Source organism: Telmatherina bonti (genome assembly GCF_933228915.1).
Source record: "Telmatherina bonti genome assembly, chromosome: 21".
Taxonomy (NCBI): Eukaryota; Metazoa; Chordata; class Actinopteri; order Atheriniformes; family Telmatherinidae; genus Telmatherina; species Telmatherina bonti.
In genome coordinates this window covers 17,269,134-17,296,165 of record NC_136630.1, presented here as the reverse complement: position 1 = coordinate 17,296,165, position 27,032 = coordinate 17,269,134, and the positions used below count along the sequence as shown (strand labels likewise).

Sequence of the window (27,032 nt, the reverse complement as noted above, 5' to 3'; positions counted from 1 at the left end):
CAGTCGAGCAAAATGGGGATAACGCGAGCTGGAGATAAAACCCGCTCAGAACATTAACGAAATGACATTACAAGGCGGAGAGCGGAGTGGAGAGGTGGATTTTAATGAATCTGTTTGACGCTGAAAACATCCCAGCCAGCTCCTGGCGTTACGTTATTTAGTTAGCAGTGTTGCTAACAGCAGCCAGCAGGGCCAGCCTCTGGTTTTCTCCGGCAGACGGCTCTGCTCTGCTCTGCTCTTCGCCTGCTGGGTTGGGGTTAGTCTACTGGCAGGGTTAGGCAGCTAGCTGTCAGTCTGATCGACTGGGTACTCATGTCAAGTAACAAAACGAGTTAGCTGTCCAGTTGACAGGGAGCATCAGGATGACGAGGAGTTTCAGCCAAACCAACGTCAGACAAAATGAGGTTTGGTCGTGTTGAATAGACACCAGAGCCGAGGAAAAGGGGAGTGAGACCGATATTTTCCTGCCAGGCCAGTTAGCTAGCTCTAGAGCTAGCTACAGTGGATCCCAAAAGCCACGGTAAGACATGTTATAAATCATTCAGCGTGGTGAAGCTGCTGGATGCGCAACCCTGCGTTTTCCTCCAGGGAAGCAACCAGACAGCTTTATTAGCTACACAATTTTTAACTCTGAGGGACATTGATATAAAATCTCGTTTTTGGTCATTATTACTGAGTCAGCCTGGAGTTGTTGTCTGCTTTTTTGTTTAATGCATTTGATTTTTCATTTTATTTATTTATTTATTTTGAGCATGACCAAAGATAGCCTAAATTCCCATCCATGTGGAAAAAACCATCTAGCTTGCTCAGCTGAAAGCTGGGTATCACATTTATAAAGTATCACATTTATCGTGATACTTTAAGCAGTCATATATCTGAATATTTTTCCCTTTCTGTCCAAAACAGCAAGATTTTCGTTTTCTACTCTATGCAAGAGAGTCAACTGTGATGGGGAAGTTAATGGTACATAAATAAAATTGGTTTCAATTGCATCACTATATATTTACTTGTCTCTTCCTGTGTTTTCTGCCACCAGTGTGATGTGGCTTGGCTCTTAAAATGTATCAAGAGCTAGCCATTGTTTTAGTTGCAATACCGAAATAACTTCTCATTTTCAAGGGAACCAAGCACTTCCTCTCTGGCTGTAACAAAATGGCTACAAAAGAACACCTTCATATGCATGTTTACTTGAAAGAGTTTTGGTATTTAAAAAAAAAAAACCTTCTGTTGCTAAGCTACAGACCTCTTAGCTGAAGTTGTTATCCACATGAACTCTTATACAGAATCTCAATGAGCCATAACTTACCCTCAGTCTTGTTTGACTGGCAGCATGCACACACACACACACACACACACACACACACACACACACGTGTGTGTGTGTGTGAGTGTGTGTATGTATATATATTTATATATATATATAGTATATATATATATATATATATATATATATATATAAAGGCTGATATATTGATCAGCCTTTAAGAGGGCAATGATATTGTTTCAGGTTCATATGGATCAGGAAAGCAGTCAAATTTTGTGGTCAAAACATTTCACAGCAGACAAACTATTAGCACTGATGCTGTACTGTGTTCTGCTGCTCATCGTGGATGTGTGATGTACTTGTGTTGTAACCCTTTCAGACACTTGTTTAAATCATCAACCTTATGTAAGGGTTTCCTGAAAAATCTGGAATTTTCTGCTAAACCTAATATTTCTCCACTTCAGAGGAAGCTACTAACATAAAATATTTATAAATTTAGAGGCCAAACCTGCTGCTTTTATTGTAATTCTTTTTTTCTGATGTTTCTCAATATTTTTAAAGAAGTGCCGATGATTGAAGACAGTAAGCATGTTGATGACAGAGTATGATGCTCCCACAAGCTTGACTTAGAAATTCAGTATTTGTTCTTGCTATATTGTATACTCTACTACATGTCCAGTTAGTGCTTATTTCCCTTCATTATCTCACACTCTCATGTTTAAATATTTCATTTGACAGATGTTTTCACCTCACAACATCAACATTGCAGTGTAACTGTATTTAATGCTGACATAATAAAGTGTAAGAATAAAGACGCACCATAATTTTATTGGTAATATGGTCTTACTTGAAAGAACACTAATCCTGAGACAAACCTTAACGTTTTTTATTGAGTGTAATGAATGACTGGTAAACGACAAGTTCAAATCCATTCATGATCAGGGCTTTTTTCAGCATAGACTGAAAATTCAAAGTGTTTACTTTCATTTTTTAAACTGCAATTTAAATAGGTGGGGTTAATAGATAAAAGAAACCACCACAAAAAAGCAATACTTGTGAGGGGAAAAAACCATGCATGAGCTGTTTTAACAGGAGTCATTAAACGTGAATGAATGAACAGGTTAGACAGTGTTATTTGCCCTTACATTTCTGATGGAAATAGATGAATGAACGTATGAATGGGTGGATTTAGGCTTCTATGCATGTCGATAGGGTGTCTTTGATGCTGCAATTTTTAAGGGCCAATACAATTGTGTATTTTTGTATTATCCACCTTTAAATGTGGTTTTAGTGGAGGATATACTTTATGCACATGTTATTCCTGTCAGGTGGAATGGCTAACACTGTTTGGAGCAACAGAATATCAGGTTTATAATGTGTATTTTGTAATTTAAATATTAAAGTTAAAAGAAGAAGAATTTTATTGATATTAAAAGATGTTGTCTGTAATGCTTTGACAGGTTCTGTAAACTGATTGGATATGAAGAATTTAAGTGTTTGTAGCTTGGTTGTTTTTTCACTTTTCTTTTTCTATTTTTGTCTAAATATCTAGAAGAATTGTTTATGTGCATAATTGCCTCCAGAGATATGTGACAGACTGGACCATATTTCCTTGCAACTCATGTTTCCGACACAAATGTTTGTAATCCTTCCAAATAACAGATTGTCACCCAGCGTGTCTCTTTCACTCTCACCAGGCGCTGGCCATGCCGTCGAGTGTGCGGGCCGGGAGCCTGAAGGACCCGGAGGTGGCGGAGTTGTTCTGCAGGGAAGATCCCGAGAAGCTCTTCACAGACCTGAGAGAGATCGGTCATGGAAGCTTCGGAGCAGTCTACTTCGTAAGTTACTTTCATTTAAGGCTTCGGTGCCGAGTTAACAGTACAGATGGTTGGAGTTTGCTTTAACATTGTGAAGGTTTACAAGTTAACAAGTAAGGGCCCATTCACACTAGCTGTCTTTATTTTAGTCTTAGCTTGGAAAGTCCAGTTCATTTGGGGTCTTGTGAAAGCACCAATAAATTCTGATTATAATCAGAGAAGTGGACTCGGTCTATTTCAAGTGGAAACAAAATACATGGGGTTTCAGCACCCAGCGTTGAAGTAAACGCAATCAAAACATGCATGTGTGTGGGACGATAAATAGCTCTGGATGGGAGAAATGGCGTGCAAGAATTCAGTAAAAGTTCTGATCCAACTAGTGTTTCAGCATGAGCCCTAAATATTTCTTCTTTCAACAACTATATTCTCCCTTGACATGAGCACACGTAATGGATTAAACTGAAATGACTTTTGCATTAATATTTAAAATTTCTGAAAGAAGAAGAAAAAGTAGGCAAGACTGAGTTCCTTGTTTAAGGTCAAATTTGGCTTCAACAAATTTTTAGACATTGTAGACTAATTTTTAAAAAGCTAATTAGGAAAAAGTTTTGATACTTAAACCCAAACTCAATCATTAAAGATTAAAAATATTCATTAAAAATATAGGTGTTATTTATTGTTAAGAAGTAGGGAAACAAGATTATGTTTTTATGAATTAGGAACATTGTGTTATCACTGTTCAGTCACACAATTACTGACTTTGCTGGCAACATACTTGGGATTGTTCTGCTTTAAGTTTTATTATTTTGTGTTTGAAATCTCCTAGTTTTTGTTGAATTCATTTCCGTTTAGGCAGTGCTCCTCTGTGAGGAATGGAGGTGGCCAAGATGGTATTTATTTATAATTCATTTTGCAAAAGTATTTTTGATTATTGTAATATGTTGTGTATATATTCTCTTTAAGCTGTTTTTAAGAGACTTTTTTATCTCTAAAGTCAGACTTGCTGATGGGTGTTGTTCTGTTTTTCCCCAAGAGTTTAATATATTTTTAAATTTTGCAAGTGAACTCATAAATTTCTTTAATTCAGTGATACTGGTTGTTGAAAATTAAAGTAAAAAAAATATTGAACACTGAAAATTATTAAAATACTTAATAGTGTTAATTGTTGCACTGATGATTAGAAACCATTAATAGTAATCAGTCAATGTTTTGATTATATGATCCAAATGTCACCCAAGCAATATTTTCCATCATCAAAATAGCAGATGGTAGGAAAAGATGTACACAGCACAGGTGAAAGCTTGCATTTAGTTGGTCAACGATTTTTTCTATTTTTTTCTTCAGAAAATGAGGAACGTAAACAGTCATTTTGCCTCCTGTAAGAGCACAAGGTTCATAAACCTATTTGCTAAATATGAAAGGTGATAGGAGAGGAGAAAAAAAAAAAAGCACAAACACGGTGTACAAAGAAGAACTTGTCGTTGGTGGTTGTAAAGCTCTGTTTAATGAAGGGTGAAAAGGAGCTAGTCATGGATGAAGAGATGAACAGGAGAGTGCAGAAGAGAAGAGAGAGAGCTTTGCTGAAATCTCTTTATGTAATAGTGATTCTTGTGTCCAGTGTAAAAATGGCCGATGAATCATTGTGTATGTAGAGTCCTTTGTGGAAAAGGAAAAAAAACAGTTTCACATGTTCTGCCAGACAATAGTTTTGAGCTGATGCTGAACTTGGTGGCTCGTTTGCTGCTGATAGAAAACTGAGTAACTGTTTAATGAGCATTCGTGGTTTCAGTGTTTAACTCTTGTCCCTAACACCTTAGGCCCATGACATCCGCACAAATGAGGTGGTGGCAATCAAGAAGATGTCCTACAGTGGCAAACAGTCCAATGAGGTAAAAGCGGAGAACTCTGTAATCTTTCACCTGCTTACTGCTCAGATTAGTTTTTATTTCAGTCATGTTTGCTCTTTTGTGAATGTTGCTCTGATCCTGCTCCAGAAATGGCAAGATATCATCAAGGAAGTCAAGTTTCTTCAAAAACTGCGCCACCCCAACACCGTTGAGTATCGCGGCTGTTACCTTAGAGAGCACACAGCCTGGGTGAGTGTGTGTTTTCCACTTCATGCAAAGTTATTTTCTTGTTCACATAAATAAGAAAAAGAGTAATGGACATCTACATATCTGAATGGGCCTGTACACCATGACTGAAGGACTGCATGACCACAACCCTTTGGTACCCTAGAGGAGAGTCACCATATTTCTGCTAAATGGAGGATTGGGGCAAGGAATATATTAGCAGTCTGTTAAAATGAACATTTTGCCAATCCTGCTTTTTTCTGTACATATATTTGCACTACTAGTGGCCTCAATATTCCAGGAATCAAACTTGATATTACAGCTTTAAAGGAATATATTATAAAAGGGGAAAAAAAGGCAAATATCATTGTAATGCTTACTCCATGGTTAATGTGTTGCAAAAATGTTATAAGGTTATTGTTTAGTAACATTTTAATTACAGCATTTATTAAAAAAAAAATAAATAAAAAAAAAAGAAGCTCCAGGCTGCTTGCTCAGAAAGAACAGCAACACGTTTCAGTGCCCTCAGATTAGTATTTCCTCTTCAGACTCTACCATGCACCCATCAAACACATGTTGAAGTTTGCTCTCTTCTCTTCCAGTTAAATCTGTTTATAACATCTACAGCTAGACAAAAGTAAAGGCTGACTTTATGATAAATGCTATGAAAAAAAACAGGAAATGACAATCCCTCATCCTACTTAGTGTCTACCGCTTCCTTATTTTCTTAGTGAAGTATTTTGCAAGTGGTTTCCACATAATCTGTATTTGTCTCATCACTGTGGTTCAGTTTTGCACCCAAACAGCAGATGCAAAACCATGTATAAAAATGTATACACATGACACATTTGTATATTTATAAATGTGTATATGTGCACAGACGTGCATTAAAAAATTTAATCCGCATTTTTAGGGTGGACCATGCCTCTCACCTGCTGACCTGCTGGATAGGTCCCTATGACGCGTGGGACTTTAATACGTTAATTACTATTAATTAATTACAGAAAAAGAATGTGTTGAAACATTAATGCATTTAATAGCTGAACATTTGTCAGTGCACAGTTTCCTGGTGCACCAGTTACACTGATGCACACTGTAGATTTCTGCTAAAATGTAACACTTTGGTACTGTGTTTAGCGATTTTTTTTTTTAATTATTTTTTTTTCCCCCCCCCAACCCCTCCAGCAACTATTTAAAAAACAAAAAGCAACTTAGATTATTTTAAATTAGATGTTTTTTTTCTTTAATCAAGTCCCACCTCTAAAATATATACATGTTTAGTTGCCATGCTGACATCTCTAAAATGATTGTAGTATCTGAAGGTATCACTCACAATTTCTTTAAAGAAATACTCTATACTAGGGATGTGTATGACTGTTAGATTAGTCAAAATGTTGCACAAAGTCTACAACCTTTTTTTTCTTCAAGAGTCGACTGTATTTGTTTAGATGGGAATCGTGCGTCATTGTGCAGAAACATGTTACTGTTCAGAACCATGTGGCTACTGTAAGGTCAACTGACAGGCGCTCCATAAAAAGCCAGCTGAGGTTCACTCCTTACATCTCTCTGACCCACTTATCTACCTGCTGAACAAGAAAGGACACTAGAGCCCACACAATGTTTAAAATATAACAAAGTAAAGAACACTCTGGTATGAAACACACACAGTATACAGTAAAATTTTACATGCTTTACTATTTCTTTTTGGAGATTGTGTGTTTTACATTTTTATTATTGAAGACATGACGATGTTACAACTAACTGATTTTGAAAGGCCTGAATAGTCAACTTTAAAAATCACCTAAAATGCTCATCTTTAATAGTTACTGACTGTAACTTCTTACATGCACAAACCTATTTGCTGAAACTGAATGCAACGACGTTCAGGCAAATATAGACAAGATTGATCCATTTTAACGCTGTCTTGTGATGATGGCTGACTTATGTGGTCAAAAAAAAAACCAAAACAATAACATCTCAGAATGGCGTGATTGTCTAAATGTGTTGTCCAAAGCTATCTGTGTCACAGAGCTGAATACCTAAAGGACTGGTGTCCTTTAGATTTTTTAGGTTTTCCTGCTGCAACAGACCTCGTTCAGATGTCAGTTTATATTCCACTAAATGTTGGAAGTGGTCTGGAAAGAATTGTGAACACAAAAATAATAAAGGATTCTTCACAATAAGGGTAGAAATGGGCAGCTTGGTGGAGGTCTGCGCTCTCAGAGTGCTTTTCTAGTTAGCAATTGTATCTGCACTTGAGATACTGTTTGACAGCAGCTCTTCCACTGAAACAAATGTGTCATGGAAATTGTTTCCATTATAGACACCTCTTTTGCTTAGTCATGCACACTCCAGAGTTGCCATTTAACACCCCCTCCGTCTCTCTTAGCTGGTGATGGAGTATTGCTTGGGTTCAGCCTCTGACCTCCTAGAAGGTAAGAAGGAATGAATAGTCCTGAGTTTATTATTATTATTTTCAGTTATTCAGACAAATATACAATATCCTCTTGTCTCTTTTTCACCAGTCCACAAGAAACCCCTTCAAGAAGTTGAAATTGCTGCCATAACCCATGGTGCTTTGCAGGGATTGGTGTATCTTCATTCTCACAACATGATTCACAGGTAGCCTTCTCCTCCTACGGTTTAATGAATACAGACTAAACAAATGCAGGAGAGAAAGCACAAACTGTGCTGCCTGAGACAAGCTTATGCAACCGTGTTTATAGTCACACACTGTGCAACATCACATTTTAGTACATTTTGCTTCTCTTTAGTCTCCAACAGTCTGTCTATTTGTCTTTTCCTTTATTTTTCATGACGTGTCATTTTCTCCTCTCTAATCATTTGTCTCTCAGGGATGTGAAAGCAGGAAACATCTTACTAACTGAACCAGGACAGGTCAAGCTGGGAGACTTTGGCTCTGCCTCTATAGTTGCTCCAGCTAACTCCTTCGTGGGAACACCTTACTGGTAAAACCTGCTTTTTCTGGGTTCAAGGCAGTCACGCTGAATATAACGATGTTTGTTTCAAGATAGGATTGATGTGCTTTTGCACATCGTTCACATGTGGAAAATGCAGGAACAAAATGGAGTTGAAGTTGACCCCCCTCACAGACAGCAAGGGTGGTAAAAATAAAAAGAACAAAAAAAGCCCTGCGTTAGAAAATGACTCACAATAGTCTTAACCTCAATCAAACCAGAGTGATTTTAGACACATGCATGACTGATGCAGCCACTGCATAGGGGGTCCATATACTCTCACAGACTACTGCAGAGTCGGAGATGCAGAAACTGTAAATAATAGTGTCTGTCCAGGTATTATAGCCAGAAATTAAGATTAAAATTAATTCAGAATATGTTAAGTTCCCATTTGAAAGCTGCTGATCTGCAGAATAATTGAGCCGTCGTTTAAAAGAAGTAGTAATAACTTTCAATCAACACATTTATCACTTGACTCATTTGTATATATTTTCATACTTCTTTGAGCAGTTGGAGCATGCTGCTGTGTTAGTGCCACCCAGCTGACTCTTGTAGTGCTGTATCGTCCACATTTCAGCAGGTAGATGTTACTGGACAGGATGAAGCCCGACTCCCATCAGCTTGTTGACGTGCTGCAGAAGTTGGAAATGAGTTTACCCTACGGTGCTGTTCTCGGTTGGACCAGAATCAAAGTAAAGAGCTGGAAATGCCTGAATTTCTGTTTTTGTGCGGTTACTACCTTAATGCAGGATGGCCCCTGAAGTGATCCTGGCCATGGACGAGGGGCAGTATGATGGGAAGGTGGATGTGTGGTCACTTGGCATTACCTGCATAGAGTTGGGTAAGACATGGCCATGAAGTGGTCCATGACTGCTTTTTTTTTTTCCTCTTTACAAAGCTGAGAGGCTGCAAACATTTTCATTCCTCTCTCCATTTTTTCTTCCTTCTCTCTGTCATGCTGTTTCATGCTTTGTCACTCTTTAGCGGAAAGGAAGCCTCCTCTGTTCAACATGAATGCTATGAGTGCCTTATATCACATCGCCCAGAATGAGAGCCCTGTGCTGCAGTCTAATCACTGGTGAGAGAGGATGAAGCTTTCTAACTTGTCTCTGTCCTTTTATGCACTTAGCACTGTTAACTGGGAACTCGACTCATATGATTGAGCTAAGCCACCTTGAGATTTTATCATAGTTGGATTAAATCATTTCATGGTTTTGTTGAAGCTGAACATCGTTATTGTTAGACTGATTCAGTTCCTGATTTCACACATAACTTAAAAATGTGTGTTTATGCGATTTGGTTATTTTAATGTTGAAACAACATAAACTCTACAAGCAGTTTTTATATATTGTAGTTTGATTGATAAAATTATTGCTTTTACTTATTTTGTTAAAATATTCTTATACATTCCAGGTCAGATTATTTCCGCAATTTTGTGGACTCTTGTTTGCAGAAGATTGCCCAGGACAGACCTACCTCTGATGTGTTGCTCAAGGTATTTGTGTGTGTGATGCTGTGAACTAATACTGACTAAATCTGCTGGTTGTCATTGTTGAAAGCTTATCATAAAGAAGTAAGGAAGATCCAAGACAGAGTGATTTTATTTCAGAGGGTCATTTCTTTTACCATATTGTAAAGTAATTTTAAATCATAGTTTGTAGTTTTTACTAATGAAATCATGCGTAGTATTAGTAGTGATCAAATGAAGCTCTCAAGTTAGTAGCATGCATGGTCCACAGATGCAGAGCATTACAGACTTCATATTTAGGTGTTTTATACCATTTTAGAATAAATGGAGAATGGCAAGTGTCAGTGTTTGCAAATTAAAGAGGGTGGAAAATACACTGGTACACTGTCAGGTCAGCTTGTTGGGGAAACTAAGGATTAGTTTACAGCTTTATTTACGAGCAGAATGTCCGCAATGATAATTGGAGGGTCAATATGCAAAATAAATGATTATCATGATCAGTAGGAAACAATGTTTTAACGGTGTCCATATTTATACATTTATTTCAGTTGCCTTAATGTGCTTTGTTGCCAATTGTGTACTTGCTGACAGCCCATCAGATCCAAATCTCTGATTTTACCAGAATTATTCTCATGATGTTATGCAGCATATAAATTACGCAATGGGATTTGATAGGGCTTATTGATGACAATGTCAAAAGTGAAAGGGACCTTTGATGACCCTACTCAAGCCTTGAGTTGTTCAACATTATGTTTGGATTTTATTTTATGTTTTCATTTCTAACTTCTCCATAACCTGCCTTCGATCCAGCATCATTTCCTATGCAGAGAGCGTCCCATAACGGTTGTGATGGACCTGATTGCACGCACCAAGGATGCTGTACGAGAGCTAGACAACCTTCAGTACCGGAAGATGAAGAAAATTCTCTTTCATGAGGCACATAATGGTCCAGCACCAGAAGGAGGCGATGAGGAAGAGGTAAGAATGAGGCAGCAGAGTAAAGTAGCTGAAGGAAACAAAGTCACAAAGCCATTTATAAAATACAGGCTTTGGTTCTGTTTTTTGTTTCATTTTTTACTCACCAGTAGATTACTTGGACCTCTCTGATTTTGAAAAGTGACACCAGTTTGTAATCCTAAACAACCCTGTTGTCATGTTAAAGCTGTATTAGCTACTTTAACATAAACCTGTCAACAGCCCTCCTTCCTTTGTACTATTGTACTACTTAAAGTGAAATTTCTCAGTTTATCCAAACAAAATGAAGGAATTCCGATAATGCAAGGCTGCACTTCTCTAAAGTGAAGGGTTTTGTCTTTTCATATTTTTAATAATAGGTTGTATGCCTTTAATTAAACATTTTTGCAGGATAAGCATGTTTATTTATTGTACAAACTGTCCAGTGTGCTATTATAATCACATGTTCAACACACCCTCAATCACCACAAAAAACACTTTATTTTCCAGATAGTTGCAACTCTTAGACCTAACTTCCTCATTTCTCTTTCTTCAGGATGTTGAGCAGTATATGTTGCGTACTGGCACAGTCAACAGCATGGAGAGCTCCCACTCTCTGCCATCCATGTCAATCAGCGCCAGTTCGCAGAGCAGCTCAGTCAACAGCCTGGCAGACGGCTCTGATGACAGCGGGGAGATGGCCATGATGCAGGAGGGAGAACACACGGTCACCTCTAACAGCTCTGTCCTGCACAAACCCCTGGTCAGTCCTTATGTCAGAACTGTCAGTTGGTGAAGTCTTCTCTAAAACAAATCCTCGCTGACAACACGCCCATCAATTTGAAGAACATAGTGTTATTTTTTTATCACATTAAAGACAGGGTTTCTTTCTAGATCAAAACAGTGAGCATGAATTTTGTATCGAAAATTTTTTTTTGTTTTTGTGTGTGTGTGATTTATATATTATCTTTAGTCCTTCATAAATGCTGGATTTTAACCATTTTTTTTTATATGATTTGACATTAGTCCACAGGGAAAGTTTTTCTGTATTTGCTGGACCAGCTTTGTCCCTGTTCATTTGCACCACCTACAGGAAAATGAAAAGAAAAACAATTCAAAACTAACAATTCAAAGCATTTTAATGTAAACATTGCAGCAACATTGAAAGTGTTTGTAATGGAGCAGCATTCTGCAAAACAGAAAGTTGTTGCATTACATGCAGGGTAGAATTGAATAAAATAAAGAAAGCATTTTGAACAAGCGGGACTGATAAGATGTTTGTTGCTGCTGTGTAGCTAAGTTAGCCCTTACTAGTCTGCTACATGTTCTGACTCCATGGTTAAGATGTCCAAAATATGTCCTGAGCATCGTTAATCCGTGGTGCAGGCGTGGAGAAAACATGGAGAAACAGGGAAGTGGTTTGCTCAGCGTTTCAGTCATGCCGCATGTTGAGGTAGAGACAGCCAACAAAGCCTTACAGAACTGAAGTCAGTCCTTACAGCATTATCATGCAGTCTTTCTGAGTTCTGCACACTTACTTATGTTGGCATAATATTGTTAAATAATGTCACTGCATATGTGTGGTAACTTTTTCTTGGAGAAAACATTCCTGAAAGGGAAATTAAATTTCTTAATAAGTTCAAAAACTTCTATTTGTTTGCTATAATTTTGTTTTGGCTTTCTCCACTTTGTAGAGCCATGACAATATCTACGATGACCCGTATCAGCCAGAGGTTGACTCACAACGAGAAGCTTCATCTGGCGGTGGAGGAGGAGGCGGTAGACGTCGGCGCGGCCGTGACCACTTTGCCACCATTAGGACTGCCTCACTGGTCACCCGCCAGATCCAGGAACATGAGCAGGGTTCAGCTCTTAGAGAGCAAATGTCTGGGTAAGCACATTGTTGAGTGTATGTTTAATTTTCATTTTCATGTTTACATTAGACACAGATATGTTTAAACTTGACAGATAGCAACATGGGAAAAAAACTAGATGGGAATTCAGGGACAAAAATTTGGTTTCTGTGCTTATTCTGTTCCTTTCAACTTTTTGTATCCTTCTAGGTACAAGCGAATGCGGCGACAGCACCAAAAGCAGCTGATGGGTCTGGAGAACAAGCTAAAGGCTGAAATGGATGAACACCAGCTGAGACTGGACAAAGAACTGGAGAATCAGAGGAACAACTTCTCAATGGAAGGAGAAAAACTGTCCAAAAAGCACCAGGCTGTTCTGGAAAAGGAGGTGAGTTTTTTTGGGGGGCAGAGAACAGAATTGGCATTGGTTAAAGTGTACCCTTTTGTAGCGAGGATTTAATAGTCTGCAGCAGCTTGAGGCGTCTTGTGCATTTAAAGTATTCTATATTCCAAAAATTCACTTAATGTTTTGTAGCTTAAATCTCTGTTTAGAGAGATTGTTTTTCTCTTTTTTTTTTCAGGCAAAGGCGGTTCTGACTGAGGAAAAGAAGTTCCAACAGCACATACTGACTCAGCAAAAGAAAGAGTTGACCAGTCTGATTGAGTCCCAGAAACGGCAGTATCGACAACGCAAGGAGCAGCTGAAAGAGGTACCACAGAGTCTGTGTCCTTACGCCACCAGTGTGTTACACGACCGTATATGAATCAAGTCTTTTTCTGTCCAGAATAATATCCCTACAGAAGTTTGCATTTGATGCTCTCAGTCACCTTGAATCCTGCATCATAATAATGTTACAGAGACTGGATCAATCTTTAAGCTTGGTGTTATGGCAGTGCAGCCGATATTTAACTTGCTCTTTTTATATTGTAGGAGCTGAATGAGAACCAGTCGACACCAAAGCGGGAGAAACAGGAATGGTTGGTGCACCAGAAGGAGTGTCTGCAGCAGCTGCAGGCAGAGGAAGAGGCAGGCCTGCTGCGGAGGCAGAGGCAGTATTATGAGCTGCAGTGTCGTCAATACAAGAGAAAGATGCTGCTGGCACGTCACAACCTGGAGCAGGATCTTCTCAGAGAGGTATTGTTTAGTTTATTAATCGCACATTTTATTTCCTCCTTTCATGTAACATGTATTATATGACTTTTGAACACAACTTAAAGTGTGACAACTGTGGATTGAATAAATTAGTATTTATCACAGAGTTCATTCTCTCTTCATTAAATTGCCTTTTCCAAGGATCTGAACAAGAAGCAGACTTTGAAGGACTTGGAGTGTGCCATGCTGCTACGTCACCATGAATCTACCCAGGAGCTGGAGTTCCGCCAGCTGGGTTTGGTGCAGCGTACGCGGGCTGAGCTGATCCGAACGCAGCACCAGACAGAGCTCACCAACCAGATGGAGTATAACAAGAGGCGCGAGCAAGAGCTGCGTCAGAAACATGCCATGGAGGTCCGCCAGCAACCCAAGAGCCTGAAAGTGAGTGAGAGCACCCAGAACCCGGGGTCTCCTGAGGAGAGAGAGAGCCAGTCAACAGAGAGTCCGAGCAGCAGCTGGGACGGCGAAACAGGGCTGATGCAGGTGGAGGATGAGGAGGATAGCGAGTCGAAAAAGGAAAACGAGGCAGGACTGAAAGAGATGTGTGATGTTGGAGATGAGCTCGATGGGTCGGTTGTAGATCTGAGGGATGACAAAAGTTTTAAAGGAGAAGAAGAGGTGGAGGGAGAAAGTTTCTCTGGTGAAGAAAGCAGTCCGAGGATAGACGATAGCAGAGAGGACGAAGGTGAGGGATCAGAAGTGAGGGAAGTTGAGGGAGAACATTGGGAATATGAGGAGGATCACAGTAAACCTTCACATGTAGACACTGATGGAGAGGAAGAAGAGGGTCGGGGCGTGGCCGATGGTTGTCCATCAGAGCTCATCTTGTCGGCATCCCCCGAAAAAAGACGGCACCGTGAGCGAGATATGGATGAGCTGTCAGAGTTTTACTTCCCTGACACCCTCGAGGAGCTAGATCCAGTTCCCCTCTCGCCTCCTCCCACCCCACCACCTGCCCAGACTTCCCTCCCCTCCCTTTTTTCTCATGCCATCTGCCTCCTCCTCTCCCTTTCTGCTGCTGCCCAGCCTTCTAACATCACTTTTCTTATGCTCTCCATCTTTCTGCTCTCCCTCCGCCGTTCTCCACCCCTGCCTTCAGTGGCCTCTCTTATCCTCTCTGCTGAACTTGCTTTCTTGGCCCTGTTCTTTTCATACCTCCTCCTGCGCTCCTGCTGCTCCCTGTCCCTCTCCACCTACCTGTCTCTTAGCCTTTGGGCTTGCACTCTCTTTAGTTTAGGACTCTCCTTCAGTTTGGGGATTTACTACATCCCCATCATTTTGATCTCCGCCTCCTTTCTCATCTCTCCCTCCCTCTTCCTCTCCTTGTATTTGGTTGTGGTGTTGGTCGTCAGGCCGGCCCGGGACTTCTTCCAGCATGCACCCCGCAAACTCAACCGCTTGTGCATGCGCGTCTTCTTCCGCCTGCCTCGACCTCTTTTTGCCATGTGCCAGTCAGTAATGGGAGGCGTGGCTGAGCGGAACCTTTATGAGATGTTTCCCAAAGCTGGGCGCAACTGGGGTGTGCGCCAGTCCAAAATTCCAGTTTCCCTAAAGAGTTTGCCTTTGGAGTGTCAAGCTCGCTGCAGAAACACCTCTCATGTGGCCAAAGGCGTGCTCTGGCTTAGGCGCTTCAGTGGACGCCCGCTTGGGGTCCTGGCAGACTTGGCTAACGCCATAGTGATAAAACTAGCCAGACAAGTTCTCAGAAACCTGCCAATGAACGTTCGAAAGAAACTCCAAACTCTGGGCCTCCTGAAGAAGGAGGTGCCCAGCAGACTCCCCCGGCTGCTTCCCCGGGAGGTCAGAGAGAGGAGGCAGAGGGAGAGGAGGCAGAGAGAGAGGGAGAGACAGAGGAGGGAAGAGAGGGTGAGGATGTTTCGTGAAGAAGCAAGATGGGAGTGCGGGTTGAGGCGTACTTCATCTGGAAGGTTTGTCAAGGGGAAAATTCGGCCTTGGAGATAGCAAGAATATTAGGAAAAAGTTCTGGTGGTGTGTGTGTGCGGGAGCTCGGTCATGATCCCGCTCTGCGTTTCTGTAGTCGGAGCATTTTTTTCTGTTCATGGTTTGTTTGGGCCCACACGTTTGATCATTTCCAAACTGGTTTGTGGTCACATTTCTTAAAGACGAGCCTTATTTAAGTTGCACTCATGTACATGTGTACACCTGTGTGCGTTGGCTGAAGTGAATTTGGCTGTGAACATTTATCTAGATATGCACGTGTGTGCACACACACATACACACACGCAGGCCATGCTGTTGGATCAGACAGCGTTATAGACTTGAACAAGCAGTCAAACCCAGCGTTGCTGTACCAATCCTAGTGAAGTGTAAACATTTTATTATCATGCTTTTTGTAAAAGTTCCTTTAAATTCTCTTTTATTTGTTCTTAATTTGTAAGAAAAATATGTTTATGGTTATTTTTAATACCATTTTCGTGCAATCTTTTTTTTTTTTTTTCTCTCTGTGGGGTTTTTGTTTGTTGTTTTTTTTTTTGTTTTTTTTTTCTTTTGCAATTGTTGTGGTCTTATTTCATAGGGCTCACTGTTCTTTCAGCGCTTAGAACAAATTTTACAGTGTTACTTGGCTCCATGGATAGGATTTCACTTCCCTCTGCTAAATACTGTGAAAAGCAAACAGATATGCAATCATTTCACTAACCTCCCTCTGAACACTAGCTGTCAGTCAGTATAAAAGTGCAATAAACAGCTGAGTAGATTTATGTCTGAACATTATGAGACACTCTTTGAACCAAAGTGCAAAATGGTTTGCTGAAGGTTTTTATTATACTTAATATAATCAGCTGGAACATAAAGTTAATCCAGACAAACCAGGATATGTTTGCCTTATATAAATGCTGGGTCTGGTGTTAAAGCAGGATTGGCTCGACATATGGATATGTTTTTATACACAGAATTGGTGAAAACTGTAACCTTTCATACTCTAGTTAGATATGCTATTTTATTGCGCTTTTTGCAATAATTTTATGATTTACCATGTAAACATTTCCCCCTTAAAGTGAGAATAGTGCCTTCTTTTAATTGTTTGCACAAATGTTAGGTTGTTGTGAAGTCATGTATCCTAAAAAGACAACCTAAGACAAGGATCTGAAAAGCAGGACATGTCCTTGACTTGTAAAACTATAATAGAAATAGAAACTTATTTAATATATCAGTGAAATTTTATTTATATGAAGCCATGTTATGAGACATATAGTCACAGATAAAGACTGATGAAACTACTGAATGTATGTGAAAACAGAGTGGCTCCCAGTTAAATGAACACACACCTCTAACACCACTTTGATTTAATTTAATGTTGCAAAGTTTTTTTGTTTTTTTTTGTTTTGTTCTTTTTTTCCCCAAACAAGGGACAACTGTTTGCTTCAGATGAACTGAAAATATCTCTGTTGATATTTCATTAGTTTGTTTTACCAGGCTGTAAAACCTAAAAGAAAAAACTTTAAAAACTTCCCTTTACAGCTTCATTCCACATACTGTTGTTGCCACAAACCAAAGAAATCCACTTAGCAGTTATAGAAAAAGCAGAATTTTTATTTTGTTTTGTTGTGTTATTTTGTTTTATCGTGAGGCTGAAACCAAAGAGTTATGTTGAATTTATGTCATTATGGTGGATATTTCTGTCAAACACAAAAGTGCTCTTAGACAAGCAAAGAAGTGGGACACGTGCAGGGAAAATCCTGCTGTGTGAAACACATCAATGCTCCGACTTGCAAATTATCAAGGAACAAAAAGCCATGTGTGTTGCAGAGCCATGTATGCAGAGGATTACTGAGTAGAAAAGCTCAGTCTTGACTGTAAAATGACCCAGGGGAAATGGGGAACAAGTAGGGCACTGTTTTTATTTTATTCTCAGTTGACCTGCATTTGGGCAGCTGAGCTCTGAAATAGTCTCACGCAAACATTTTGTTTGAATGTAATTTATTTGCCATTATTGTCTGTTCCTCTGTGTATGTTTACATGTTACATTCTCTTGCTACACCATGTGTTTTATCATCTTAACGTTGTTTTTTTATATTTAATTTATGCAGTATTTATAAGGCTAGTACTGCATTTTGTTGGGCAGACATTTTGTCATCTTACACTCATTTTAGCTGCATGAGTGGTAGCAAGCAGAGAAAAAGGAAAACCCTTTTGTCCGAGTTAGATTTCTTTTTTTTTCTTTTTTTTTTTTTACACGAAAATAAATTCTTTTGTGTTGAAACCATTGTCTTGTCTGTTTTTATGATTTTTCCATTATTGGCACGTTTTCATTTATGTTTTTCTCATTTCTGTCAGCAAATTTTATTAGACAGATTCATCTTACCATTTAATTCATCCTGATAATTCTTGTTTGCTCACATATTTGTTGTCTTGCCCTTCCCTTCATATATCTAACAAATGTATATATGGAGATTTGTGTAAATAGATTACTTAATCAACGCTGCAAATTTTGTTTATTGGTAAAATATACAATCTAGCAGCCGTTTGCTCAAACTAATGTAAGTGGTTTGTCCTAATTCAACAGAAAATGACACTTTTACAGCAGTCTTAAAACCTATTCAACTCCTTCATGACAAACACATTTACTACATAGAGCTCTAAATAGAAGCTTTTATAACCTGCTGCAAACATGATGCACAACCAGAGTTTTGGCAATGGTCCTGTGTAATCTTCACCCATTCCTAGTGGGCAAAGGTCTGTACTTCACTAATGCTCTTGGGTTTACATGCAAATGCCTTTTTTCAAATCCCACCAAAGATTTTCAGCAGGGTTCAAGTCAGACAGCTATGATGGCCACTCTAAAATATTTTTTTTTTTTGTTTTTTGAGTTTTTTTTTTTTTTTTTAACTTTAATGGACTTTGAGGTATGCTTGTGATCATTGTGCTGTTGGGAGGTCCAATGTCACCCAAGTTTCAGCTTGCTCACTGACAGCCTCACATTTGCTCTCAGGATTTCCTGATACTTTATTGAATCCAGTGTGCCCGTCACACACCGTAGGTTTCCAGTGCCAGAGGAAGCAAAGCCGCCCCTGAGCATCACTGATCCACTGCCATGTTTCACTGTAGGCAAGGCGTTCTCATCAGCGTCTGCTTCATTCCTGTTCCTGCAGACATGCCGCTGATACAAAGGCCTGGAAAGTTCCAGTTTGATTTAATTTCTCCACAGAACAGCATCGTAAATCCTCTGGCTTACTTATGGTGTGTTCTTGTGGCTGTGGGTCTGTAGTGGTTTCTGTCCTGGACTTCAGTCATGGAGCCCACCAGCGTGCAGTGTGCTCCTTACTGTGGAAACTGAAACCTCAGTGGTGCTGCCACGTCTTGTTACAGGTGTTCTGCAGTCAGCTACATTGTCTTGCATTTGGAGAAACCACTTATGTCGTTGGTTTTGTTGAGCTAATTATGGTTCTTGTTTGATTTGTTTATCCCAAACAGCTGCTAATTTGTATATTTTGCCCATAAACTTAATTTGCTGAGGGGTTTAAATAATTTTCACTAAAACTTTGTATCACACACCATGTTTCAAAAGTTTGGGGCCACTTTCCCATTTCTGATTGGAAAGTGATCCCTAACTTCTGAGCCATAGTGTTTATATGTCATCAGAATTGTATAAAACTATAGTTATGCCTTGTTTCTGTATTATGAGAAAAAGTGGTTTCATCTTCGAATAGGTCTAACAGTCAATATTTGATCTGATCACCTTTATCACTGCAGCTTGAGCCCTTTTTAGACAAGCTTTTCTTTCTTTTTTTTATTTTATGTTTTTTTTATCTCCATATATAGGCTTCAGGAATAATTCTTCAGGTTTCTAGAAGGAATTTCTAAGCACTTTTTTATGTTGATGACTTTCTGCTCTCCGTCAAGATGTTCCTTCAGCAAGGTTCAAGTCTCAGTTCAGGGGAGGATTTGTCACTCCAAAAAACCTATTATTCCTATTTTCAGCCCAGTTCTTGTGTATTTTGGCAAACCTCAGCATTTTTCTTCCATATTTTTTTCTCTCGCTTTTTTTTATTTTTTTATAAACTTTCTGTTTCACTGTGGATGTTATTCCTGAGGAGGCTTTAGTGATTTATTGAGGATCCAATCCATATGAATCTTATGTCAGAGTCTTACCGTTTTACATCTGTAATAGTTTGGGCATTTTTCATAGATCCAACAGAGAAAATCGGAAACTAGTTGAGAAAGGCAACTAGTATAAAAATGCCCAGAGGCAATGTTTAAAATGAGTCCTAGCTAAACTCTACCTGTGGAAAACCAACATCGGCTCATCACTCTCAGCTGTTTGTTTCCCATGTTTGAACGTGGGATACAGAGGTCAGTGTTTAGTAGCTCAATGGAAAATGAAAAGAAAATTCTCCTATAAAATGATCAAGTAGTTAAACTGGAAGGAAAGAGTCAGGAAACTGTGAAAGACTTTCAGAGAAGTGTCGCTTAATGCACGAATCAAGACTTTGGCACTGTAGAGTTAAAATTAGAAATAATTTATTGTCTCGACCAGGCAAAAGTAGGTGCATTAAACAAATAATAAAATATGAATATTATTAATTGTGTAATGTACGACAAGTAGAGGTGAAGCCTTTTAAATGGGCACATTTAAATCCTCCTGCTATATTGTAAAGAGCAAACTTAATCTTAAGTGTGTGAAATGAACCAATGATTGGACATGTTTTGCAGGGTCAGTGGTTTGTTTCAAGATTTCACAAAAAACGCATTCAACACCATATTACTATACTACTTTCACTTCATTATTAGTGATTCTAACTCTGTTATGTGATGTTAAACATACAGCTTTGGCTAATACTCTCTATTTTATCAGAAAGTGAAAAGAATAGGCTGAAATTTATTTGCTCTTGAAATGAACACAGTGAAGTCTTTACCGGGATATCAGAGGACTGTTAAAAAAAAGTCTTCATTAGTAATAGTTGGAGTGGAGCAAACTGGCAGGTAAGGAAATCATTTTACGCTCAAATGTTAACTATAAAATATTTATAACAAGTTTAAAACAATGAAGCGTCCATTCCCAAATGTGTGACTGTAGAAACCTTTAACTTCATCATGGTCACTTTTGGATTTAATCTGAAGCTTCAGTCACAACAAGGCAAGTTTGTTTGTATTTATTTATATCTTCAGCAGCAGGATGACTCAAAGTGCTTCACAGAAACATTAAAACATTAGAAAAGTTTAAAAATCAAGACAAAAGAAAAAAAAAATTTAATTTTAAAAAAGTATTTTAAATTTAATTAAGTTTAAAATTTCAAGCTTAAAAGAGGCAGAATTGGACTTTCAAATAAAAACAGGTGGGGTTTTAACCTGGATTGAAATAAACTGAGTGTTTCAGCTGATCTGAAGCTTTCTGGGAGTTTTTTTTTTCCAGACATGTGGAGCATAGAAACTGAATGCAGCTTCTCTGCCTGCTTCTGACTCGGAACTGATAGAAGACCAGATCCAGATGACCTGAAGGGTCATAGTGGGTCAGTAGAGTCACTGATGTCATTTGATCATAAACCATTAAGACCGTTATGGACCAACAAATAAACCGTAAAGTTTGTCCTCTGATGGACAGGCAGCCTGTATGAAGACCTCAGAACTGGACAGATGTGGTCTACTTCCTTGGTTTTAGTGAGGACACGAGCAGCAGAGTTCTGAATGAGACACAGTTGATTCATTGATTTTTCATGTTGAGCTGTACTGATACTGATGTAATGATCGAGACTAAAGATGAAAGGATGGACCCGTTTTTCCAGGTCTGTTACACCTCATATAGTCTTAAGGTTATAGAAGGTCTAAATGCATCACTGCAGACTTCTGGACTGGTCGTGGTCGGTGGTTTTTAGGTGTAGAGATTGAAGCTTTGTGGTGACCTTTGATCGTTTCTCTTTGGCTCCAAAGACAATCATCATCACAGCAGAGATGTCATTTCATTTTGTTTCCCAGTGTGCAGACCAGCATCCTCTCTGGAGGATCACATTGAACACTGCTGACCAATCCAAAGCAGTAGGCTTAGAGAAAATGGAATAAATTCCCCTGGGAAAAAAAAGGTCAAATCTCATGCAGTATAGAAACAAATTATGTAAGAAGCTGTATTTCCGGTACTTTGGGTGGCTTTAAAGCTAAGGTTAGTCTGGCTTTTCCACAGCCTAATCTGAGTCACAACATAAACCCTGGTCGGTGTAGCAGTTTAATAACGTTGACATTAGATAGATCTTTTTTCTTTTTTTTTTTTTTTAAATTTTCCATATTCAACCCTCCTGTTACTGCTATTCATTTATTTTTAAAAACACAGAAGCAACTTTAGCCCAGCTGCTTCCATCTTCTCTTTTCTCCCCTCCAGTCCAAAGAGCTTCAGATCAAGCGTCAGTTCCAGGACACCTGTAAGATCCAAACCCGTCAGTACAAGGCGCTGCGCAACCACCTGCTGGAGAACACGCCCAAGTCTGACCACAAGGCCGTGCTGAAGCGGCTGAAGGATGAGCAGACTCGTAAGCTGGCCATTCTGGCCGAGCAGTATGACCACTCCATCAATGACATGCTGTCCACACAAGCTGTGAGTAAGGCAAGGAGACGACGTTCACTTCACACTCGCACCACACCACCACTGCTGTGCCTGGTTAGGAGGGCCACATTGCCCCCTGTCCTGTCCTGCCCTGACCATCCGCCTCCCTGCTTCCCGCTTGCTTTCCTGTCTGCCTGCAAGCCAACCAGCATCCACGGTGTCCAATCTCCACCTGAACTCTCACTTCCCAGTTATAAGGCTGGAATGGCCCATTCCTTTTCTGTGGAACAGCTCTTCAAATAAATATTATTCCCAAGTTTCTGGAAAAATTAATCTGTTTCAAAGCAGAAAAGGAACATCTGTGGGGTCAGAGGAAAAATAACAGAGAGCTTTGACATTCAAACACATAATACTGCTATGAGAGCTTTTGTCTTTAAAATGTTCCATTTGGCAGTATCCCCTTTAGTATTAAATACAAAATTAAACCCTAAGCTCTCAGAGAGCTCGGACCTCCGCCAAGGCATTGTCTTCTTCTTTTTCTTTTTGTTTTTTTTTTTTTGCCAATGATTGTGGCATTTTTTTTTTTTTTTTATTAGAAGCTGTAATAGCAGATATCTCTACACAGTAAAGAATCCTGGATCCAGGTCCGGATCAGTTCCAAAATGTAATCAATTGTACATGAATGAACTACAGAATTAAACCTGAATCCTTTTTTGGATTCATGTTTAATTCTGTAGTTCACTTTATTTAAAATCTAAATACAGAGATTCCACAATACCAGGCAACTTGACAGAAAAAACTTTAATTCACATTATTTCAGGATTTATAACTAACAGAAAATTCAGCTGCCACTGAATTACTGTATCAACCATCTTCCGTCATGTGACTCTGGTGTTGTAGACAGACTCTTTGTCAGAATGTAGTTTTGGGATCTTCAGATCATTAAAAATGTGTTCAAAAAGAGAAAAACAAGAAAGAGAAAAATCACATGTTAACCTATTCAAATATACCTTTCACCTTCTTCCTGCTTGTCAACAAGCAAGTGTTTATTATGAGAGAAAATGAAACTGACATAATAAAGAATGTGCTAATGAGCACTTTGGCACTGACTTAGTCACCAAATTATTGTTTATTCATTTCTAGTAGTCAGTAATGAAATCATTTGGTTGGTTTACCAGTGCTGGATGGTGTCAGAATTTACAGAGAAATGATTAGATTTTGCTGTACATCTGGAGTTAGCATACACACAACTCCAAAGCTTTCATTTTCTCTGCTCTTGAGAATAATTGGCTTATTTTTCCACATGTAAATGGACCACATGTCTTGATGATAGGGCTTTGTTTTCTCTCTTCACAGCTGGCGTAAACATAGAAAATAATAATGCTCAACTTGTTTGAAGCAACAGCAGATTTGGATGTTTCGAATTTGTCAGGATTAACTATTGTGGCTCAAGAAAGCACATCCTGTAGAGTTAATTATGTCCTTATTCCAAAATGAGATTAATTTTCAGTACAGGTCAATGGCCAAAGTGACGACATATTTAGCTTGAAATCAAATTGTTTAAGATATATGAGGTTTGCCCTCTTCCTCATCCCACAATAACTTTCACTGATGCTTTAAAAGCTGCCCTCTGTTATCCACTGGCCTCTTAGTACTCATGCACACGCAAATCCCTGGCTTTTAAATCAATGAAACATAGTAGGTAAAGGATGGGGCCTAACGAAATGTCACTTCAGTGATGTAACCTTCTGTGCGACTTTAATTACCTTACATGGCAGCATGCCACGTAAGCCCAGTAAGCCAAATCCCCACTGCCCTTGTTCACCCACTCGCATCCCTACTGATTAATCTCTGAGGTAAAAAAAAAATTGGTTTTATGTGTTTAAATTAAAAAGCGTATTTCGGAGCAGGACCTCATCCGTGCCTGGGAGTCATGCTGTAGAATAGGCTCACACAGGTCAGAGCTGCTTAGATATGTTTCCTATATCAATATATTCAGACCATTTTTTTCAACAACAAAGTTTAAAATGATAACTTATCAGCCGAATGCTTAAAGTACAGAAACCTGAAATTAAATAAACTGGTTGTAATTTTATCTGACCATCTCCCACATAAACTGCATGTATACTGAAGCACACGCTGACTTAAGTCATTATGCGCAGGTACACACACACACACACACACGATCAGACAACACTGACCAATCTGCAGCGCACACTCCTGATCCTGTCCTCTGCTCTGTAATGTGTTTCATCTGTCTGACTTTCAAAACCCCACCGCCTTTAACCTTATCAACACTAATAAATACGCATATTCCTGCTGTTCCAAATCCATTTTTCATCAAATTATGTCCTTCATCTGCTACTTAGCTGCGATTGGATGAGACCCAGGAAGCAGAGTACAAGGTGTTGCGGATGCAGCTGCAGCAGGAGTTGGAGCTGCTCAACGCCTACCAGAGCAAGATCAAGATCCACACCGACACGCAGCATGAGAGGGAGGTCAAAGACCTGGAGCAGAGGGTGTCCATCCGCAGGGCCCTGCTGGAGCAGAGGGTTAGACTTCTTTGCAGTCACTTGTATGAAAGCAAGCATATAGTTCATAAGTATGGCGGGTTTTAGAAATTCATTTAGGCTAATGAAAAATTGCTGCAAACTGGATATCAGTCAGTCTTTCAAGTGAGGTGACATAATGTTCCCTTTCCACTAAAGTTCATTAAAACCTTTCTTTTCTCATTCTTAAAGAAAGTAGAAAAATCAGCCTTGTTGATTCAACTTTATAATTACGACGCTGACGCCGACCCAAAGAAAACTAATTCAGCATCAGTCTTGCATCCTGTCTCTGCTCAGAGCTCTCTTCAACCAGTAAAAGTCAGTCTGATGTTGACTTTTGGCTTGTCAACTTTTCTATTTTTTTTCCTCACTTCCTCTGATAACGTCTTCTTACTTTTTTAGTTTGCTTGTTTTGCTGAATCAGCTACAGTGCAGGTTCAAACAGCCTGTGTGTTTATATCGACTTGCTGGTGTGTGACATAGTGCTGTGAAGCAAAATGCAGCTGTCACATGATGCCTCAGGCCAGAAAAAGTTGTGAGTTTCTCAGCCTTCAGATGCTGCAAGTGCATCAAGCCAGTGTGCCATCAAAAGACTATGGGCCTTAATATTCAATCTTTTCCCCTGAGATTTGTTTTCTCTCGGTTATTCGCATCATAATTTAATGTGACTGCCAGCATGTGTCAGTTTGTAAGTTGTTGTGCAGTCAGAGCCAACAAAATCATGATCTAATATTGTTACTTCCATTGACTACTTGTGGTCTTGGCCCATTCCATCTCTTCTGGTACAAGTTGGGATTTCTGTCTCACTTCAACTATGTAAAAGTTGGATGAAATTCAGCCTAAATGTTCAGACTGAGGCTGCTTTCAAAATGGTTGCATATTACTCTGACCAAGTACCACATATAAAAGCGGTTTGTGTCAAATTTGAAACTATTTTATTAGTAATAACAAGATCAGATAAAGGTCTCATAAGGGCCAAAAAGTACAATTTGAGCCACTTTTGTCTGCAATATGAACACAGCCTAAATGAGTCAGAACCAGAGTTTTAGGTAGAGTTGCTTTAAAGAAGTTCAGAACTTCACTTTGAGAGCTACAAAACGTGCTTACATCCAAAAGATATTAACAAAAAAAAATCTATTTCTTTTGTTGTACTCTGCTTCAACAAGTCTTGTTGCTTGAAAAGCTGTTTTTGCTTCTGTCTCTTAAAAAAAAATTACATCCCACCAACCAAAAACACCTTGTTTACCCTGACTGGTCACCTTACTTATTGTTTTTTGGCTAAAAATAGCCTTATTTTTTCCACTTTGCACATATTATGTAAATGTATGTTATAGTGACGTAATCAAATACAGGAGTAAATAGGACTACAAACATGGCATGTTTCACAGCGAAGTCCTCTGTAAGAAAGAATCATTCCCTTCCGCGTAGTGTAAAAGTTTGTCTAACTTTGCAGACCTTATGCAGAATGTATGATATTATATATGCTTCTCCTAGATCGAGGAGGAGATGGTGTCCTTGCAGAATGAACGATCAGAACGCATTCGCACGCTCTTGGAGAGGCAGGCCAGTGAGATTGAGTCCTTCGACTCTGAAAGCCTCCGTCTGGGTTTCAGCAACATGGCCTTGTCAGGCATCCCCGGTGAAGCCTACGCCAAGCAGGGCTACTCCAACGCTCCGCCATCAAGCTCCCGCTCTGCCGGCCACTGGAGCCACGGCGTGCACCAGCAGAACGTACAGTCCCAGCAGCTCTCCCGCCGCAGCCACAACAGCAGCAGCAGCGGGATTGGAAGCGGGGGGAGTGACCGCAGGAGTGAGTCCTCCTCGTCCTCACACGGCATGGGAATGGCCCTTGGGCATGGGCGGGATGGCAGGGAGGTGCACCATTCATCCCGCTCCTCTGCCTCCTCTTCCTCCTCCTCCTCCTCTTCGTCTTCCTCCCATCACCAGCGCCACCACCTGCCCCAGCACTACCACCACCAGAGCACGCCGCAGCTGTACCGCGAGCGGGAGAGGGATCGAGACAGGGAGAGGGAGAAGGAGAGGGAGCGGGAGCGGGAGTGGGCTGGAGTGCGAGGCTCTGGCGGCGACCTGGCCCACCCACACCCCCTGCCCTTCTCCCATCACCTCCCCTCGCGTTCTTCCTCTCAGTCCCTGGCCATGTTGCCTCCACCACCACCTGCTCCTCCCTCCATCTCTGGCCCGTCATCCTCTTCCTCTTCCTCCTCCTCCTCACAGGGGGGGATATACGGAGGGGGTGGGCTTGGCGTGCGTGGGACACCCAGCCTGATGGCCCTGAGAAACAGCCCCCAGCCTTTGAGGAGGACGGCGTCTGGCGGGGGGCCCGGAGGCTCCGGGGGCAGTGATGGCGTCCTGAGCCGAAGCACCTCCGTCACCTCCCACATCTCCAACGGTTCCCACCTCTCCTACTCGTAG

The 27,032-nt window shown here is 40.0% G+C and overlaps 1 protein-coding gene across 2 annotated transcripts; it reads left to right on the top strand.

The window, feature by feature from the left end:
• taok2b (TAO kinase 2b) lies at positions 1-27,032 on the top strand (the record flags this gene model as incomplete). Of its 2 annotated transcripts, XM_079261440.1 has the most annotated exons (20): positions 1-520; positions 2,962-3,102; positions 4,899-4,970; positions 5,076-5,177; positions 7,543-7,588; positions 7,679-7,775; positions 8,009-8,122; positions 8,881-8,972; positions 9,116-9,209; positions 9,545-9,626; positions 10,410-10,577; positions 11,110-11,316; positions 12,248-12,444; positions 12,617-12,794; positions 12,988-13,116; positions 13,338-13,541; positions 13,701-13,940; positions 21,889-22,101; positions 24,420-24,602; positions 26,094-27,032. In XM_079261440.1, exons 2-20 carry the CDS (start codon positions 2,971-2,973, stop codon positions 27,030-27,032), a joined length of 3,489 nt encoding a protein of 1,162 aa, XP_079117566.1. In that variant the 5' UTR covers positions 1-520; positions 2,962-2,970. The 2 variants fall into 2 exon arrangements, with proteins under 2 accessions (XP_079117566.1, XP_079117565.1); XM_079261439.1 differs by lacking the exons at positions 21,889-22,101; positions 24,420-24,602; positions 26,094-27,032 and having other exon boundaries at positions 13,701-17,714.